Raw genomic sequence first — 15,508 nt, forward strand, 5'->3', positions numbered from 1 at the left:
TTTATTTATTCAATATATAATAATTTTTTTCCATTTTAAATAATTAGAATTTTAAAATATCGAAACCGTTTCAAGAGCGTTTGAATTTTTTTAGAATAAAACAGAGAAGGAAAGCAAATAATGAAAGAAATACAGAGAAGTTGAAAATATTTAAATCAGCGCCATCTGTAGAATGCCGTAAATGAAACATAAAATATAAACTAGAAGAGCAAATAGCAAGAGAAAATAGAAATAAAATTGACTGTTAGCGCCATCTTCTGAATACCAATGATATATTTCCAAACGATAAATTTTAAAAATATTCAAGAGATGGCATTAATTTTCAATTTTTTTCTATCATCTTTTAAAGAAATATTTTTAATATTGGATTAAATAACACTAATAATCAATTTTATATTATTTTTCTGCTTTTCTATCACTTTCTTTCTTTTTTATTTTATTTCATCTACGATATGAAGAAATTAGAAAAAGCATAAATATGCAAATAGTAAGTCTGTAGAATTAAGAAAAGTAAAAAAACGATTTAAAATTCAAATAATATAATAAGTTCAAACAGATAAGTATGCAAATGATAAATATTCATAAAAATTCTTGTTTTTGAAAATTAAAAAAATTTCACATGCCACTTCTTATTTAATTATATTTTCCTAATAAAAAATCCAAAATACACAATTTGAAATATTTTAAATTTTATTATATGTAATCCTTCGACTATATGATGCAAAAATTTAAAATCACATATGTGACAGATCTAGTCTATATTTATTCTATGATTAGGTTATAGAATTCTTAAATTTATCATCGTAAATCATAGAGAGCGCATCAAACTTTCGATTTCTTAATCGGTAATTCAGAACAGGACTAAATTCTATAAAATAGTGAATCTATAAATTCATACATCATCTGTAAATTCTGTTAGAATCATTCGAATTTTGATCGTGTTACCAACTGAAAGATTTATAAAATTGAAAAAGCCGGACATGGCAGTTGCAACGAATTCTTTCGATGATTGGCTTAACAAGAAATTACAAGCTTTAAAAACTGACGAAGGTATATTTGGCTCATACATCAAAGGAATTTTACAAGGTGATGAAACGGAGGATGAGAAGATTGAAGCCCTTGAAGGCATACTTACGGGCATAACGGTGAGGAGCACAGGAATTGTGAGGTTAGAATATGCTTGCTGTTTGTAGCCGATGTTTATTAACCGGTCAAAAATAACAGCAGAATTATTATTATTCTTTCTCTCATTAATTTGCATGTATCTACTCAAATTTGATATGTTGTGCATTTCGTTGTTGTGTGTGCATGTTCAAATATTATTATTGTTTTTTATATTCTTTAACATCCTAGCAATGTCGTACAATACGTTATCGAATGTCATCGAATGAAAATAACACTTATCGTTTTATCGTAAAATAATAATTTTTTATCTTATTTATTTTTAGGATGATAATATCAATAAACATGTAACGGAAATTTTAAAAGTTTGGGAAGAAAACCTACCCAATAAGGAGAAGGCTGGTCCAAAAGTACCAGTAGAAGATGTAGACGTCAGATTAGCGCGAATGTTGGAGTCTCAATCTCTTCCAACTACAACACAAAGAAGTTATACAGATGAAGAAAAGAAAATAAGAGAAGCTATTCTTGCACAATATAGTCAAATGTCAGAAGAAGAGAATAGTGAAGGAGATGGAGAAGAAGATGGAGCAAGTGGTGGAGATTGTGGAATAGAGAAAAATACAAATGCAGCTGCAATAATACAACAAGAAAAAGAAAAAAGGGAAAAAGCTAAATTGGAAAGTCAAAGAAAAAAAGAGAAAGATAAAGAAGATCGGTGTGTTTTTAATAAAATAATTTTTATATAAGAAAACTTATGTATATGTTATTAATAAATATATTATTTTAGAGAAAAACAGAAACAATTAAGAGAGGAAAAGAAGGAAAAACGAAAAACACAGAAGGGAGAACGAAGAAGGTAGCATTGGGATTACAAGATTTTAAGTTTTATCACAAGATTTAAAATAATCAAATGCAAATTAACATACATATACATTTAGTTTATTCTTATGCATGTACTCTAATATCTATTTAAATCATTTATTAATCTTTTATTAGAAATTTATCTCTGTAGAATGCATATCTTACAAAAACAATATCACAACATATGTGTATTGCTAAAAGAAGTTAATTGTATGTATAATTGTAATAATGTTAATAATATTGTATGTATATGTATGTAACATTGCATCTTGTGCCTTCTATCTGTTGAAAATCTCTGTGAAACAATGAAATTTTTTCGAAAATAATTTTCTATTTCTTTTTTTTTTATTCTTTTTTTATTCTTTTTTTTTAAATTAAAATTGAGTGGACTCTGTGTGATTTTCATTCAAATCATAATCATATTAGTTTTATTTACATTAAATCATTTTTTTTCAATATAGAATGATATACTAATCAAAGTAAAGCAATGATCCTAAATATAGATAAATGATTTGTACTTATTATTATGCTAAATATATATATTTCTTTTTATTATGTAAATTATGTATTTAATATTAATAAAAATCAAATAAAACCATTTAAATCATTCTAAAACTTTTAAATAATTTTCATAAATAATTTTTAATTATTATTATATTTCAGAAATATTATATGGGATAAAGATTATAATATAATATAAAGTCATTTTTATGTTTGTATTTTTTATTAGTATATATTTACACACAAGATACCGTGTCGAAACCGAGTCATCTTGGTATTGCATTAATAATGAAAGACAAACGCAGTAAGATAAAAACAAACGAACAAATGATACAAAAGATGATGATGCTTCAGTATTGTATCGTTACATATACTAATGTCATTATTATAATCATTTATTATTAGCAATTCTTCTTTTCGTTTACTATAATTAAGTTGAGCAGAAATTGAACTCACACTGCACGATAATAACAAGGTCTTTCCTGCTATTCAACATCGAGTTACAAACCACTATTATCAATTCCTGCTCTCTCACTCTCATTCTCTCTCTCCTCTCTCATTTCTTCCCATATTTTTTCTATATTCTGTGAGATATCCTTTCCCCCTCCCGATTTTATTTCATTTTATTTATTTTTTATTTTGCGAAGCTCATCATTATATTTCGAATAAAAAATTCTCATATGTATAATATGCATATATTTATATGTTTAATTAGTATAATAACTCAAAATAATATAATGCTAATATATTGCTAATGAAGAAAATCACGATTAGAATTTATGCTATCGATTTTTATCTCAAACATGCGAAAATCTGTGTCATTACCAAAGATATATTTCTTATTACATTTTGTACATGCTTTTATTTCGAGAAATACGATCTATATTAACCACATGAAATTTAATTATATAAAGAGAACTTGACAATGACGGAAACATACAATATGAAGAAAATTTACAAATTCCGTTATAGTCTCTCAATCAGCAACAGCGCATAGAACCTCAATGTTTGGATTTTGACAAAAAAAAAAAGAAAAATAATATTCGCTATTTGAAATTCCATAAACGCTTAACTGTAATTTTGGTAATACACTAATACAAAATTATTTGTGATTGTCCTATTGAGATACACTAAGCAAGAACAATTAATCATCACAAGGATAATTTTGTGAATTAATCGAACATTATGGATCGATATTATGTCCAGAAGGGAGGGGGAAAAGGGACGGTCGCAGTCATGGCTATGGCAACGATCTCGCCATTTATGCACAGTTACTATCTAATTGAATTTGATAAATCTAATCACGTCGTTAACTCGATAATTAGTTACACGTTGTCCTAACAGATATACACTAAGAGCATTCCACGCTGAAGCCTGAAAGAGAGCCTTTCCTTTTATTCTTTAGTAGAGTTTAGACCTTTTTAGACCATCCCCTTTTTTCGTAACATGTTTTTGGACTAGAAAGTAACTGTCTTGTATGTCCATTATTTCGGTTATTATTAACCGATAAAGTTGGATTACGAGACGAGTAATGATTCTTTCTCAATCCAATTGAACTATTTGACATAAGAAATTTTGTTTTAGAAGATACATGAATTGATTATTTAAACATCACTTTGTCCCATATCTTTCTTTTTTTTCTTTTTTTAACTTTTGTTTATTTCTAAAGAAAGTATACTTCAATAATTTTTATTTAAATTTTTTAGGCAAATTTCACTTCACGAAAGACATGTACGCATGCGCGAATACACGGCGACATGTTAAACATGAGATGATCAGTTTACGTAGATTAGTCGATCCTAACGCATGTAATTTGATCCCACTGTATACAATATAGTGAACACAACTAAAAAATTTGAGGACTGTACAATTGACGTGAATAACTCGTGAGAACGAAAAACCATAATGAAAGAGAAAAAGATTTATCGATTCAATTTCACGTTTTTCGTGCTCTTAAATTTTTCGCGTCAAATGTGTTCAATCGATTCGATTAAATCGTTTAAAAACCGATATAAAATGAGAATAAAGTATTTCTCAATTAAATGTTTGGTATTGGATGTAAAATTAAGCTGTTCATTTAAGCATTTATAATTTTTTTGCTTCTAGGACACTTTAAACACTTGACATCTATATGTATATATATTCTTGCTTATGAAATAGCAGTAGTCATAGCGTAACAATGTTTATCGAACGTCTATTTGTGTTAATCATATTTGAACAATAAATTCATCGAACAGATCAAATGACCAGATCGTCATTATAATATATAAGACTTATATAAGACTTTAATTATAAATCTATATCAAGGAAAACATTTCTTCTGATACTTTTCTAAATCTTTTCTAATTGAAAATTTTATAAACGATTTAATCGTCGACTTTACACAATAGAACAGTACCAAAGGGAAGAGTAATGGGAAACAGGGGACTCCATGTATCGGAGCTACGTTGTTCGAACGGTCTTCTCTATTTTCTAAATGAATATCCTATATTTAACTCGTTTTTTCGCTTCCGCGTGGGTTACTTAACACTTAAAATTGTATATGTATATATGTATATGCGATAATGTAACGCATTCTCGCTGGACACATTCTCTCTAACATATCTAATATATCTTCCCTCTGTGTTCCTTTCTGATATTTCTGTTTCTTTTTCTTCTTTCGTTCTCACGCACATATGCATACGGACGCACACGAGTTTTATTAATGTTAATTATTATACACAATTTGATATTTCTTGTTTCGCTATAAATTTATTCTGTGTCTGTATGTGTGTGAGGTTATGTGTGATCTATGTACGTGGTTTAGATACTACACTCGTTAAATGTTGGACTCGTCGCTCTGACTATAGTCGAACAAAGTGCTTCTGTGGGCAGCTCTCTCTTTTTCTCGTGCCGGTGGCGCCTGTGAATTTAGAACCGTTCGTTACGCGCTCTGATCAATTTAAAATTTCGGAATTTACGAAATATTTAAAATATATTTTTGACATAGTAAATATGTTAAAAAATTAATGTTATTTTATTACATATCATTTATTATGTAATACGAGCTTCTGTTTCTATAGGATAAGGTATATAAAAAATATTTGAATACTTTTAACCTCTAAAATTACCATTACAAATTTTCTCTTAGTTTTTTAACATTTGTTTATAATATATTATAGCTCGTATTCAACTATGATTTATTTGTAAATTTGAAATTTAAACATTCTAGAAATTTTTATTTTTTATTTCATATAAAATATATTTTAACTAAAAAAATTATTTTCACTATTCTATACTAGAGAACAATAAAGATATCCACATATCTTTCAAATACCTTATCCTATATTATTTTTTTTAACATTTTTCATAATATATTCTAAATATTCTTTGCATAGTGTAAGTTGTCTTCCATTATATGCCACATACAAGATTTTAACTCAAGTCTAATAAACAAATGCTTAAAGATATTAATTAGATATGTTTGAATGAATAAAATATACTTTGATTATTTAAACATATGAAAATTAAACAAGAAATATGCAAAATTATTTAGAGAAAAAATCAATGTCATCACCTTATTACGATCAGTTAATCGATTATCGAAATGTCATCGCCTTATTGCGATCAGTTGATCGATTATCGAATTCTTTTTTTTTTTTTTGAATGTAAGAAAAACGCGGGAAAAATAAAAAAAAAATGCATTTCGGGCTGTGATCGTTTAGTCAACGAAATATAAAAAAAAGTACAATGCAAAAAAAAATGTATCTTATGAATACATTTTATGAATGATCGAATTTATATGCTTTTAAATAAAATTTTAAAAATAACTTTTTATTATTTCAGTCTTTACGTCACTTCTTTATCATCAATTGAATATTTTTCGTTTGCCTTTGTTTCTTTTTTTTTTTTTCCATTATTCTGTACATGCATTTTTTGTACATGATTACCAAATCGTTGCCTTTCGACAAAATACTTACGAAGACAACTTACATTTATATTCCCATAAAAAGCAATTTTTACTACATGGTAATACTTCATTCAGATAGATATATCGAGGATATAAATTAATATACTAGGTGTAATCAAAATTATAATTATGATTATTGAAAAATATTAATATAGAAAAATCTGTCAATCAACTTTTAATTGTAATTTGCTTCATTTATCATCAATTACGATTTAGTTTTTTGTTTTAAATATTTAAAAAAATCTAATTATTTTTAATCATTTCAAATTGACATCATATTTCCAACTCTTTATCTCTTCTAAATATTTGAAGTTCTGTTTCGAAAGTTTAAACATTTGCAATTTTCTGTCCAATTAATTTTGTAACCTCGTTATATCTTCTAAGTCGACCATATCTTGATTTCAATCCAAACGAAAAAAAAAAAAAAATAATAATATGTGGAAGAATGGATCGAAAATCATTAATAACGAACAATTACGAATAATACTAATGATATTTATCATAACTATTAATATATATCTTTCTCATTTAGTTGAACTTTCATTGTGATTTTTGAACACCGAGCGGGAAAACTCTTTTCTTCTCCCTCTCCTTCTCGCGCACGCGTGTATGTGTGTGTATGTGTATCGAGGCAACGTATATTACACGGTACAGAAGTCTTCCTTTCAAATCCTTCGCATTTACACTAAAAAGTAACACGAACTTCGATTTTAATATTTTTATAACCTACATTCCGATGAGTGAAGAGATACAATTTCTAATTAACATTTGATTAACGTAACAAGATAATAAATTGGGAAAAATTAAAATTGGTTAATAGAAAAAGAAAGATAAAATTCTGCTTAAGATGTTATGCATTACATTAATAGCCAAAATTATGCGAAAATAAATGTAGTAAAGAATTTTCAAGCATTTGACAATTTTTTTTTAGTCGTCTATTGTAATAGAAAGAAAAAAAATAAAAAGAAATAAAAATGTTAACGAAGAAGCGAATGTATGGTGTGTTGGATTTCAAAGGCTTCGTTAAATCTGTACAATCCTTATGATAATAACAACAACAATAATAATAATAATAATAATAATAATATTAATAATAATAATAATAATAATAATAATAATAATAATAATAATAATAATCATAATGTTATCTCTGTTATTATTCATTGGATAACTTCGTTAATATCGTAATTATATAATCTTGCTATAATAGTGAGAGCGATAAATCAATATTAAGAAAATAATGATTGATAGTATAGAATGAAAAAAGATAATCATTAATTATAGCGATCGTTTACTTCTTAATATCAGAGATCTACGTAAAAGACAGTGGTAGATTAATATCACAATAAGACTACTCAGGCCTCGTGAAACTGGGGCACACGCTTCATCTCCAGGAGCATCGTCTCTCTCTCTCTCTCTCTCTCTCTCTCTCTCTCTTTCTCCCTCTCTCACACTCTCTCTCCCTCTCTCACCGAGGTTTGCCTTGACGTTTCATTATTAATCGGTACCCTGTTGTCACGGGGTTTCAGACGACTCAGGTTTTACCTATTTTTTTTTTTTTCCTTTTATTTTCTTTTCCTACTTCTTTCACGTTTCAACCGCGATTATATGAATGTGAATATAATGCTCGATGAAAAATCGCGCGGAAATATCGTTGTTAAGAACGCATTCACCCTTTCGCTATTCTCTCCTCGTACATATTTCTTCGTATACATATAGTATACATATATATATAATATATATATATCGTTAACATTAATTTGCGCCTGTCGATAGCGAATCGAACTTTTCTTACAACGTTACTAATCGCGACGATCGTATTGCGCCTACGTAATTATATATACGTTCTATGAATTGTTTTAACACAGGACAACTGTGCGCGACTGAGGAGTTTCGTCCATTTTAAAACTTTCGGTGAACAATATACTGAATGATCTTTGTTATCGTTGGAAGAAGTGTTTCTCTCTCTCTTTTTTTTTTTTTTTTTTTGCAAACGATCTCTTCTTTCTTAACGCGATTTGCAAAAACGCATCGTCGACTAAAGTTGTAAAATTCTCGCTAACACTTGGAAGTGTTTAGATTAAGGGACGAGTGTCTTATGGACAAACGGATTATAGGGAACAAACTTCTATTTCCGATCGACTTCTACGATATCGGTGCACGCGCGTCGTTTACGATATTACCTGAGTGACGTCGGGCCGCCGGGATCATATCTTTCTTTTCTTTCTTTCTTTCTTTTTTTTTTTTTTTTTTTTTTTTTTTTTTTGTCAGTCGCGGCTAGAACGGATAGAAACAACCGCGTTCCCCGTTTTTTACTATAATTAAAAATCATGCTCGTTGTGTTCGTGACACGCGCGCGTCTTCGTCAAAAATTGTTTTGGCCTCGTATATGTAGCTCGATACACGCTGAGAGACTAGCAAGGGAAAACACTAGACTAGCCTTTTGGCGTCGACAACATGATCGGGCCAGATCCACAGCCAGCCAATTCTACATGCCTCGATGTCATGTATCATGTCCCAAGAGTGATTTCCTCTCACTCTTCGAGCACACCGGATATCGAAAATAAAAAATTCCTACTCAATGAATTGGCTTGATTAACTACATCAACGAGAAAAATCATCATCGTTTTATAACGGATATTCGTAAACCGAATTTATATATTTTTGGTCTTGTGTAACTTGGCACGATTGGCCGTGCCATTTGTATGTACATGATTTGCTTTTATTGTCGTAATCAAATCAACCGTCCAATCTCGTTATTCGTTCCACAAAAAAGGGGCCAATATACGCTTGTCATTCTTAATTACGTATAAACAATTTCTTTCCTTTTTTTATATATATATATATATATAAATATATATATGTAATAATAAATATATACATTTATATATACATATATATCATCTCGGTGTAGATTGGAGAGCGAGTGCTGTTCGATCGCGACACGGTACGCGCGAAAGCATCTAGAAGTGGGTAGCGCAAAACCGATTTCACAATATCGGCGGTAAAAACGTACCGGAATCGTCGAGATTTGGGTCCAGACTCGCGACGATATCGCCGGTCGAGGCGTGCCTCGAGGTAGTAGTCTGCGTGCTACTCGCGAGCGCGTGGCTGCTCGCGCTTCCGTTCAGCTTACTCTTCACTACGAGGCCTGCGTTGTCGGTGTTTTCGGTCGTGCTGATCCTCTGCACGTACTTACGACCTTTGCACAAACGATACATCGTGTAAGGGGGATCCTCGACAGTGGTCGCCCGTTGCCTGGGCGCGCTTACTGTCACGCTAACTGTCTGAGCGTGGGCGGATTGCGACGACGTTTCCATGCTCGTTGTGTTCGCGTTCGCGTTCGTGTTCGCGTTCACCGTCGACGCGGCTATCGTCGACGTCGAGGAGCTCACGTGAAAGGAGGACGAGTTCAGCCACTCGTGACGCATCGCCTCGTCGGGGGTCATGCGTTTCTTTGGATCCCACCTGCCGGAAACAAGAACACACTTTCGTTAGAGACTCGTTTCTCTGTAGCGGGGTTGATGATGTTTGAACGTGATAATGGGCCCCTTTGTACGCATTTTTCGAGTAACTTTTGTGTGTTAGGTGCTGTGAAAACAGGGGATTTCTCTTTTCATTCTAACACTTTTCCTTGCCAATCTTGGATTCGACGTTGGATTCTCCTTTGAATTCTTTTCAATTTTCAAACGCTAGAATTAGATTAATTAAATAATTGGAATAAATATATCGAATGTAATTTGGATCACGTAATATGATGTAGTAAGTATTAAAAGATTTTTATACGTTTCTTTTCTTTCTTCTGATGGAAAAACGTTTGTTAAAGTTCACAGGATTACTTACTCGAGGCATCTGCGAACAAAGTCGACGAAAAGTGTATCGGTGCAACGAAGAGCTATGGCAAGATTCCTGCTACCAGCCCATCTCTTCTTGCCCTTACTGTTTGTCACGCATCGAGGACTTCCCTTCGGATCTGTAACCGATTCCTTTTATTTCACCAGAATAATACACCTCCTACTACACCACCCTATCAATAACCCTCTTCGTTAAAAAAAAAAAAAATCTTCCTCTGCACCCCCCTATAATTTATCAACTCTCCAATAATACACCACACATCGTAAAAATACATCAATTTCACGCTTCTACTCACCGAAGAAAAGCCTGCGACGGGATGCGTGATTAATAATATGTTCCGGTGGCAGGCCAAGAACTTCCATAATGCAGGCAAGTTGTTCAATTTCATCCTCGCCCGGGAACAAAGGACAACCGGTATAGAGTTCGGCTAGAATGCAACCCAAACTCCACATATCGATCGGGGTACCGTATGGAAGACCCAGAATCACTTCTGGACTTCGATAAAATCTGGACTGAAGGTATGTATATACACGCTGATGGCTGTAACACGAGGATCCGAAGTCTATCACCTTAATCGAGCTGCTTCCCCGCTGTTTCAGAAGCACGTTTTCCTGCAAATACGACGATGGATTAAAAAATGGAATTAAGTTCAAGGGAAGTTCATTCTTATTAACTCTTTGCATTCTTCGTTGTTTACATCACTATTTTACTTTGTTCAGGCAAGTTCAATTAACATTACTTACTGGAGGACTGATGAAATTGTTGTTATTTTTTTTCTTATTTTTTTTTTAAGATTATTATCAATTTTTATTCTTATTGATACAAATATACTTACAGGTTTCAAATCGCAATGAATTATCTTCTCTCGATACAGCAGTCTCAGGCAGCTAATTAACGAATTGGCGAATCGTCGTATTAGGCTCAGACTAAATCCCTTATAGTTATTCTTTTTGATTAGCTCGTATAAATTCAAACTGAAAACGGAAACGGTAAATATAATTACAGATATTATATATATATATATATATTCAAAAGAAAATAAAATTAAAAATTCTTGAATTCAAAATAGCTTTTATAACAAATGTTATAAATTATAACATAAAAATTAACAATTTTTACAAAATTAACATAACAAATGTTATAAATTATAACATAAAAATTATATTTTTCTTTTTAAAAAAAGATAGGAAGAGTTTAATATCAATTATTCGTCGTGAGACTATAATCTACATTTGTCATTTCAAAAATGCTCTCTAGAATAGTCTTTAACAGAGAAGAAAATACATTCGAAGATTAAAAAGAGAGCATATACCTCATTAACTCAAAGGTGATGCACAAATGATTCCTGAAGTAGAAGTATTCTAGCATGTGTATCACATTGTGCGACGCATTCGCCTCTAGATCTTTCTTCCTGAGATGTTCCAAAATCTCCACTTCGACGAGCGCTTGATGATGGAATCTCTTTTTATTTCTGTAAAAAAATTGCCATAAATAGTACGCCATCAGTTTAAAACGGTTAAAATAATCGATAAAATCAATTTAAATACAAATTCATACAAACAAAAATTCAAACAAAACGATCGTTTATCATATTTAGTTACAAATTTAATCAAGTCATACAATTCCAATACAAATTGTCATCAAAGATGCGCAATAAAAATTTATTCGAATAACATTCAACATTGGCTTTTTCTTCTTGTTCGTTCGGTGCAAACGTGACTTAATCATAGTTTAAAAGCGAACGAAGAAAGCCGGATACGCATGAAAGGAAGCGGAGGATGCGCGACGATAAAAGCTGATCACGCCATGATCACGAAACGCGAGTTTGTATGGTAATTTAAAGTGATTCAGTGGAGGGATACTCGTTCAAACGTTCGCTTACCTGATGATCTTGATGGCAATGTACTGTCCTGTCTTGTGATCCAACGCTCTGATCACTTGTCCGAAGCTTCCTTTCCCGATCACCTCCAATATCTCGTATCTGAACAGAAAATTATCGGTTTTCGACCATGAATTTCTGCGAGTTTAACGATTTAAGGATTCAGATCTTTTTGGATTATTCTCTTCTTTTATTCGTTTCATATCTCTGCAATGTATAGGTATTTTTTTTTATAATTGTTATTGTTTTTTTTATTATAATTCTCGAATGATCACATTGGATGATCGTAATTAAGATTAAAATTAATTAAGATTAAGATTAAAATAGGAAATTTGTTCAAATTTCTATGAAAATTAATAGATTTAAAAGTAATAAATACAAAATTTATAAAAGTTAAAATCTTCTTTAGCAAAGATTCTACGTCATTTTTGATTTAATTTAAGAAAAAATTAGTATTGATTTTCTTATAATTATTAAAATTGTATATCATAATATATCGTTGCAAACTGTATCATTTTGAAAAAATGAATATTGCAAAATGTCGTGTAATTATTATAATGAATATATTATTGTTTCGATAATTTTGTATTTTATGGTATATAAGTTGCATAAAATTTCGCATTTTTTAACAATAATCAAATACATCGAAACGTACTTTACATTGGAGAATCACAGATTTCAATTTTTAGTCGACGTTCCCACGAGAGCGCGTTCATTCTGCTTGCAAAATGGCCGAATCCTGTAAGCTTGTTTCTTTCAAACGGCGTATCTCGTTTCGCGTGGAACGAATGCTCCCCGATACTCTACATTCTGATTAACAAACGTGCCGAAAGCAACGTGAACGCGATTGCGTGCTACAAACATGACTAAAAGGCAATATTTACCATTTTTTAGTTGAATCGTCTTAAGCTTTTCTCTTCGCTTTGAGGTATTATCTTGCAATTTATAACATAAAGTTGGTTGTGCAACCTTGAACGTACACAAAGATTAAGTGGAAGATTTAATTATATACAAAACTGATTTAATTTATATTTCGACCATCACGAACGAATTTCATCGCAAGATTCAAATTATTTGATTAACTCTAAGAATATTACTTGAGGAATTCTCTAAACTCACAATAATAAACAGCTATAAGCAGCTATAGGATAATTTAAATATGACTATTCAAAAGGTATAGAGATATGATAGAAATATATATCTGAATTTTATTTTTAAGATATTTAAAAACATTTAGAAGGATGGAATTAAATAGAAATAAATGCAAAGATATATAAAAAAAAACATTCGATAAATAGATTATCATATTTAATGTGAAAAAGATTTTTTACTCTTAGATTAATTATATTATTTTATTCTATAATGCATGTGAATAAAATAAAATTCAATGCAAAATGATATAAACATTTTTCTTATAAAATATAACATATATTCAAATATATATTATATATTTCTTAAAAAATATATGTAAAGAAATTTAAGTTCGAAAAGCCTTTTTTACTTTTTTATAATGATAATATGTTTCCATAGAATTAATCAAAAGAGAAATCTTGCGAAAAATTTAGAAAAATGTTTATTTTTGAATGGGGATAGAGAATGGTTTAAAATTTCGATAAAAAATATATACATAATATTTTATTTCTTTATTCAATTAATAAATAAGAATAGAATGCAAAACTCATTAAATATTTATAGCTCCTAAATTTGATTGAATTGCAACGATAATAGGAAATCGTGAAATCGGGAAGAATAAACCGTAGATTAAGCGTTAAGCTATTAAAGAGGAAAGTCTTTTAAAGAATGAGTAAACTATGAAATAAAAGAGTAAAGAGAAAAACTCACCTGTACGAGATATGATCGTGGAAGACCTTGTTGTAACTACCGTTTTCGTCGTCGTATCCACCATTTTGGGATGAGCCCTCCTCGCCATGAATTTTCGTGGCCGACAGACCAAGGTACCAAATCTCTGAGTATTTTTCGATTTCGTTGCGCTCAAATTCGGTGAGCCTCGAACCATAATACTTGAGAGCTTCTGGAGCTGTCATTGGCAATCTCCCAGCTGTTTCATGAATGTAAAATAAATACAATGTAAAAAAAAAAAAAAAAAAAAAAAAAATAAGAGCAATATAAAAAAAGAGCAATATAAATTTTATTTATAGTTTTTTTTCATTTCTTTTTTTAATTTTTCTCTTTAGAATAAATTAGTAAAAAGACATATTTTTATGAATTTAGAGAAGAAATCATTTTCTAAAAAAAAAATTCAACTAGTATTAATTTATTCTTCATAAATAATTATGATAACTTTTCATTGTTAAAATTTGGAGTGGTGAAAAGATAATGGGAAAATATTTTCCTTGAACACTTCAGGAATCATATATTTACACACGCCATCGAAAACTGTGTCAAGGTTCTCATAAATAAATAAATAAATAAATAAAAAAGAATATTATTCATATAATCGATGCGATTCATGTAAATCACATAACCTCGTAAAGTGCAAACTTGACTGACTTTGCCAACACGATATACAGGATATATCAGGATTGATATTTGTAAGAACAAGAGAGAGTGAGTCGAGGGCTCGAGAATCATTTATTATTCGCCTTCAGGCACCCTATCGTTAAGTGAAATAGCAGCACTTCAATTTCATGCAAATGCGAAATTGTACATACGATATACATCGTGAGATGTGGCGTTGATAGGCTCGTGTATCGGCAGGTTGTTGTGAATATTGTTGGTGGTGGAATTGGTTGTGTTGTTGTTGTCGGACTTGTCCACTCGCGTCGTTTTGGGATGAAAGAATGACAGTAATTTCTGAAAAAAAAAAAGAAAAATTATAAAAGCTCTTAAGGATTTAACTCGATAGTAGAATACTTAACAAAAATATATGTATACATAATATATTACACGATATAATAATTAAACTTCAGATATTTTTATGAAAGTAATATTTTACTTTGAATATTTTATATATTTTTGTGCACATACATGCATTTTATGCATTTTTGAATGTTAATATTTCCATAAACGTATGGATATAATCGCGATATAATAATAGTAATAATAATAATAATAATAATAATAATAACAAAAATACTTCTACATATTGTTGACTCGGTTATTTTGAAGTGACAAAAATTTATTTGTATTGAGTCAAAATAAGATGTAATTGCTACTTGAAATAATAATAATAATTTATAAAATATCTAATTTTTGAAAAGAATGTAGTACTTTTTTTTAAGCTATTCTCCTGTAAATTTAATTAGTTGAGATATATGTGTTCGATAAATCAATCGATTAATAAAAATTTTTTTTCTGAAATCTAACATTTCTGAATCTAA

At 30.1% G+C, this 15,508-nt stretch overlaps 2 protein-coding genes across 4 annotated transcripts in view; one reads left to right on the forward strand and one right to left on the reverse strand.

Moving 5' to 3' along the window:
- Positions 1-847: 847 nt before the first annotated feature.
- Positions 848-2,382, forward strand: LOC122719197 (coiled-coil domain-containing protein 43). The gene is made up of 3 exons (XM_043944817.1): positions 848-1,145; positions 1,449-1,837; positions 1,910-2,382. Exons 1-3 carry the CDS (start codon positions 981-983, stop codon positions 1,980-1,982), a joined length of 627 nt encoding a protein of 208 aa, XP_043800752.1. The 5' UTR covers positions 848-980; the 3' UTR covers positions 1,983-2,382.
- A 944-nt stretch (positions 2,383-3,326) lies between these two features.
- Positions 3,327-15,508, reverse strand: part of LOC122719196 (probable serine/threonine-protein kinase dyrk2) — a 173,148-nt gene continuing 160,966 nt past the window's right edge. Inside the window, exons 3-11 of one of the 3 annotated variants that reach the window (XM_043944814.1) lie at positions 14,840-14,981; positions 14,010-14,226; positions 12,171-12,269; positions 11,601-11,759; positions 11,124-11,262; positions 10,584-10,899; positions 10,277-10,406; positions 9,450-9,901; positions 3,327-5,386 (exon numbers count right to left, since the gene is read on the reverse strand). In XM_043944814.1, the coding sequence (XP_043800749.1) occupies positions 5,328-5,386; positions 9,450-9,901; positions 10,277-10,406; positions 10,584-10,899; positions 11,124-11,262; positions 11,601-11,759; positions 12,171-12,269; positions 14,010-14,226; positions 14,840-14,981 (1,713 nt within the window). In that variant the 3' untranslated portion in view covers positions 3,327-5,327. Of the gene's footprint in view, positions 9,902-10,276; positions 10,407-10,583; positions 10,900-11,123; positions 11,263-11,600; positions 11,760-12,170; positions 12,270-14,009; positions 14,227-14,839; positions 14,982-15,508 lie in introns of all 3 variants that reach the window. The other 2 variants (XM_043944816.1, XM_043944815.1) reach the window with 2 other exon arrangements.

The sequence above is a fragment of the Apis laboriosa genome, unplaced genomic scaffold (genome assembly GCF_014066325.1).
Source record: "Apis laboriosa isolate Shangri-la unplaced genomic scaffold, ASM1406632v1 scaffold70_cov154, whole genome shotgun sequence".
Classification (NCBI taxonomy): domain Eukaryota; kingdom Metazoa; phylum Arthropoda; class Insecta; order Hymenoptera; family Apidae; genus Apis; species Apis laboriosa.

Coding starts and splice junctions, on each gene's coding strand:
- LOC122719197 (XM_043944817.1), top strand. CDS start 981: ATGGCAGTTGCAACGAATTCTTTCGATGATTGGCTTAACAAGAAATTA. Junction 1,146..1,448: donor GCATACTTACGGGCATAACG/GTGAGGAGCACA, acceptor ATTTATTTTTAG/GATGATAATATCAATAAACA. Junction 1,838..1,909: donor GAGAAAGATAAAGAAGATCG/GTGTGTTTTTAA, acceptor ATATTATTTTAG/AGAAAAACAGAAACAATTAA.